General features: G+C 42.4%; 1 protein-coding gene across 2 annotated transcripts in view; it reads right to left on the reverse strand.

The window, feature by feature from the left end:
• Positions 1-5,747, reverse strand: part of RPA2 (replication protein A2, 32kDa) — a 22,091-nt gene that overhangs the window by 2,378 nt on the left and 13,966 nt on the right. The window contains exons 7-8 of one of the 2 annotated variants that reach the window (XM_010830149.1): positions 1,235-1,342; positions 974-1,068 (exon numbers count right to left, since the gene is read on the reverse strand). In XM_010830149.1, coding sequence (XP_010828451.1) covers positions 974-1,068; positions 1,235-1,342 — 203 coding nt within the window. The remainder of the gene's footprint in view (positions 1-973; positions 1,069-1,234; positions 1,343-5,747) is intronic. The other variant, XM_010830150.1, reaches the window with a different exon arrangement.

Here is a 5,747-nt window from a genome sequence, read left to right on the forward strand (position 1 = left end):
CTGGGTGTTCATTGGAAGGACTGATGCTGAAGCTGAAACTCCAATACTCTGGCCACCTGATGCGAAGAGTTGACTCATTGGAAAAGACCCTAAGGCTGGGCAAGATTGAGGGCAGGAGGAGAAGGGACGACAGAGGATGAGATGGCTGGATGGCAACACTGATTCAATGGACATGAGTTTGAGTAGACTTGGGGAGTTGGTGATGGACAGGGAGGCCTGGCGTGCTGCAATTGATGGGGTCGCAGTTAGACACGATTGAGTGACTGAACTGCACTGAACTGGGTCAGTGTCAGTATCATATTTAATAATAGTAACAACTTAGAAAGCACCTACTATTGTGACCACCATTCTGGACCTCATCATAACAGTAACTTTTAAGACAGGAATTATTATCCTCATCTTATAGGACAGGAAATGGAATGAGACATGAGCATTTTTCTCTATCAAGATCTAAAATTTCAACTGATTTATAGTAATAGTGATCACAAACACAATACTCTGTTTGTTTGAACACAATACGAGTTCATTAGAATCAGGAAGCTGCTCATCTAACAGGTTATCAGGACAATGATGCTAGAAGGACTGTCTAACGGCTTTAGGTCCAGATAGCGTGTGGCACACTCTCCACATCTGGGACAGTAACACCAATGAGACTATACACCTGAGGACCAGGAGTCAGGATCTCATTCCTCCAGACTAAATTCCGCAAGAGGTATCATGTCAATTTTCGCTCAAAATTACATACTTCACACGTAACTGGACTTACTATTTGTTGAATGAAACAATGAATGAGGGAAGTGACAGGCAGCACCATCTTTATGAGTCCTTTTTCTATTTTTCCATGACTGAACAACTTCCCTCTTATCAGTCAACAGTTGTTCTTTTTTTAAACTCACTTCTCATTAAAGGAAACCTTGGTGAGGTAAAATGGGTATAATTCTGGAACCCTAGCTCACAGAAACCAAATACTCACTTGATTGAGGCTACGGACATGTGTTGGAGTTGGTTCTTGAGATCCTGAAAGTTCAATCCTTCAGGTCTTGGGCAAGCCTTGATCAAATTCAGCACCTGAAGATTCAAATCAGAAGGATTTCAGTAACTACTATGAATCAGTTCCCCTATCAAGCGAGAATCTCTTTGTAAGAAAGAAATGAGTCAGATACTTAGCACCATTAAGAAAGTAACAATTTACAGCTCTGTGTCTTGCGAAATTTGGAGCCACTCCAATGTTTACCTGGTTCTGGGCCACAGTGAGGCCATTTGCTGGTATGAAGTTATTCCCACCAAAGTTCCCAGCTTCACCCATTCCTGGATTGCTGATAGGTGCTCTCCCTGCTGAAGGCTGAATTAAGAAGTTCACAACAGTAGTAAGTTTACCAATTTAAACATAGTTCTTAACTCTTTTAAATAGCTTAATAAGTAGTTTACAAAAAACAATTTAAGCAAATTTTTTTTTGTTTTTCTGACCACAACATATGGCTTATGGGATCTTAGTTCTCCAACCAGAGACTGAATCCAGGCCATGGCAGTGAAAGTACTGAATCCTAACCACTGCATCACCAGGTAATGTCCTAAGCAGAATTTTCCAAATAACAATTGCTTAGACTGGAAAGGATAGCTATTATCTAATGAGTATTTCATAAGATAAAGTCATTCTCTGAAATATATATATCATATCAAACAGAAGAAAGGTACTTCCTGGCTTCCCCTTTTCTTTGCAATGTGAGAGAAACCAGAGGAAAAAGAGCACAAAGAAAATTAATGAGTTCTGCTACAGTGCTATCTATCTTTGGTGCTAAATCATGCAAGCACTTACCAAGCATCAGCTAGCCATTAAGCATTACAAGGAGAGAAAAGGAGACGCAATTCTCATCACCCACTTCTTTTTTTTTAACCAAACTTCTAAAAAACAATAGACTATACTATTTTCACTTCTCCCCTATTTGGATTCTCCCCAAATATACCCCTGAAACTGTTCCCACCAAATCATCAATGCTTTTCAACCAACACAACCAGTAATCCCTTTCAGTCCCTCATAACAAGTGACCTCTCAGAAGCAGACACTGCTGACCACACTCCTCTCGAAAGGGACCTATCCCTGGGCTTCCTAGCACCATGTTCTTCTAGCTGTCCACTTAACTCTTGAACTCTGCCTTCTCAGTATCTCCTCTCAGTCTCCTTGTCTACCTCTCTTTCAAAAGGCTGATAGTTCCCCCAGGATTTCATCCCAGACTTCCTTCGAGACCACAAATCCTTGTCCCCAACCATCAGCTGAAGACCACCACTTAGATGTCCCATGCACTTCAAAATAAAGTTCACTACTTTCCTCCCCGAACTGGCCTACTCTGCTATGCATTCCATCTCAGTTAGTAAGCCCAAGCCCAGTCCTGCAGAAGTCAGCCATCTGTGCCTCGTCACTCATCTCCCATAGTCTGCCCACAGCCTATTAATATGATCTTCAACAGTTCCAGTCCATCCTCATCACCCCCAGTCTCCTGACTAGTGTCTCAGCTGCAAGTCTCTCCTACGTCAATCAACCCTCTTTACTGCTCCGAGTAATAATTTCTGATCACGTCTCTCCTCCACCTAAACGTTTTCAGCTGGCTCCCCCTGCCTGTGAAAATAATATGAAAACTCCTGACATTCAAGACCTACCACAATTAGACATCAGAGTCTTTCTTTTTTTTTTTTTAATTCTTGACCACTAGCTTTTAACACAGAGACTTCTGGCCATTCACACATGCCTCTGACACTTTATTCCATGTCTGGAATGCTCCTCTTGTCATTTGCGTGGGAAACACTCTTCTTATCCTTCAAAGCCCAACTTAATTGCCACTGCCTTCAAGAAGCCGTCCCTGACACCCTCCCAGGCCAGGTTAGTTGTACTGTTTCTGGTCTCACAGCACTCGCCCCATTCCCTCTCTCAGCAGCCATCTCGGTTTGTCACTTCCCTTCAGCTCTGCAGTGCCCAGTGGGCAGCAGGTGCTCAGTCAATGTTTATTGAACTGAATAAAGATGACAAAAGATCAAATATGTTAAGTACTCATTACAAGTAAAAGAGCATTGTGGAAACTCATCAGGGGAACTCCCATCCAGGCAGGAGACGCATTCCTTCAACATTTATCCATTAAATGCCAATGCTTTGAGGTCATAAAAAAATAGACAAAAAAATCAGTCATGATCCTCTTGTTTTCAAGCTAGATGCCTTCACACTGCTTTCTGGGAAAACAGAAATCTCATGTTATGATAATACTGACCTGAACGCTATTTCTTCCCTGGACACCTCTGCTTATATGACCTGCTTCAGATATCCCCCCTACCTCCCATTTTACGACTAGGTTTAGGCATCATCTCCTCCAGCAGGCCTTTCTTGATGTCTGGGTCAGGATGGGCAACTCCTCTCTGTGCTTCCATGTATACTGCACTTGCCACTCATTGCTGGTTCCACTGCTTAAGTGATCTGAACCCCCCCGCCCCTGCAATGCTTGAGGCAACTCATTGAGAGAAAGGATTATTTTATTTACTCCTCAATATAATTGTCTATGCTCACAACTTCCACCTATTCTAACTTTAAACCATTTTTATCATAGAACATTTGATATACTTTATGTATCACACATAAAATATGATACATATTTTATGTTATACATACATAACATACATACATATGTTATGAAGCACAGTCATAAAATAAACACCCTACTCTTTCTATCCAATCCCATTCTTTCTAACCCATGTTCCCCCTAACCGTTACTAAAGCCACTCTTTTGAAGATCCACGTTTCCAAATTCAACAGACCCCTCTCATCATCTTACTTGACTTCTGTGCAGCACTCTCCAGTTGAACTCCATCCCTTCCTTAAAATACTTTTCAGAATATCCTATGGAATCACATTCCCCAATTTTCCTCCTGTCCAGCTGACAACTTCTTTGACTTTCTCTGGCTCCTGTGCCTCCACACTCCTAAAGGTTAGTGTCCAGAGCTCAGGTTTCTAATAACCCATTAGTTATCCCATCTCATCTGAAATTTTAAATACCATCCACACAATGACTCCTAAAGTGCTTCCTCTAGCCCTGATCCCTCCCTCGAGTCCCAGCCTTATACAGTCAACCTTCCACTCCGGTCTCCATTTGGGTGTCTAACTGGCATGTCACATTTGTTAAATCCAAAACAGAATTCTGGATTTTATCCCCAAAACCTGCTAGCTTCATCTAGTTACTCAAGTCCCAAACCTAGGAGTTATATCTGAACCCTCCCTTTTCTTTAGATCCTGTTTCTAAACTATCAATAGGTTCTGCGGCTCTACCTTCAAAATAGGTTAGAATCCAACCTCTTCTCCCAGTTGCTGCTACCAGTCCCCCAAATTACTGTTGCTATTGCTGGAGCCTCAATCTCTCTCCATACAAGAGCTCAAATGAGCTTTTGCAATGGTAAATCACACCCCATCACTCCCTAGTCAAAATCTTCTAAAAGTTTACTATCAGAAGAAAATAATTCTTACTACAGCCTATGAAGCCCTACCTCCTCTGGGTCCCGCTTCCTTGTCTACATCCCTCTACCATCTTCCTGTCATTTGCTTCACTCCAGACAGTGTGGCTTTTTAATGTTCTCAGATATGCCAAGCTTGTTCCAATACTGTGGCTTCTCATTTTTTATTTCCTTAGCTTCAAATGTTCTTTTCTCATCTAAAATTATACCATACATTTTTCTTCATCACTGTCCTGTCCTACTCTGCTTTACTGCAGAGTATATCAGTTCAGTTCAGTTCAGCCACTCAGTTGTGTCCGACTCTTTGCGACCCCATGAACTGCAGCACGCCAGGCCTCCCTGTCCATCACCAACATCCAGAGTCCACCCAAACCCATATCCATTGTGTCAGTGATGCCATCCAATCATCTCATCCTCTGTCGTGCCCTTCTCCTCCTGCCCTCAATCTTTCCCAGCATCAGGGTCTTTTCCAATGAGTCAACTCTTCACATGAGGTGGCCAAAGTATTGGAGTTTCAGCTTAAACATCACTCCTTCCAATGAACACCCAGGGCTGATCTCCTTTAGGATTGACTGGTTTAATCTCCTTGTACTCCAAGGGACTCTCAAGCGTCTCCTCCAACACCACAGTTCAAAAGCATCAATTCTTCGGCATTTAGCTTTCTTCATAGTCCAACTTTCGCATCCATACATGATTACTAGAAAAACCACAGCCTTGACTAGACGGACCTTTGTTGGCAAAGTAATGTCCCTGCTTTTTAATATGCTGTCTAGGTTGGCCATAACTTTCCAAGGAGCAAGGGTCTTTTAATGTCATGGCTGCAATCGCCATCTGCAGTGATTTTGGAGCCCAGAAAAATAAAGTCAGCCACTGTTTCCACATCTATCTGCCATGAAGTGATGGGACCGGATGCCATGATCTTAGTTTTCTGAATGTTGAGCTTAAGCCAACTTTTTCACTCTCTACTTTCACTTTCATCAAGAGGCTTTTGAGTTCCTCTTCACTTTCTGCCATAAGGGTGGTGTCATCTGCATATCTGAGGTTATTGATATTTCTCCTGGCAATCTTGATTTCAGCTTGTGCTTCCTCCAGTCCAGCGTTTCTCATGATGTACTCTGCATATAAGTCAAATAAGCAGGATGACAATATACAGCCTTGACGTACTCCTTTTCCTATCTGGAACCAGTCTGTTGTTCCATGTCCAGTTCTAACTGTTGCTTCCTGACCTGCATAGGGGTTTCTCAAAAGGCAAGTCAGGT

This window comes from Bison bison, unplaced genomic scaffold (genome assembly GCF_000754665.1).
Source record: "Bison bison bison isolate TAMUID 2011002044 unplaced genomic scaffold, Bison_UMD1.0 scf7180017864516, whole genome shotgun sequence".
Taxonomy (NCBI): domain Eukaryota; kingdom Metazoa; phylum Chordata; class Mammalia; order Artiodactyla; family Bovidae; genus Bison; species Bison bison.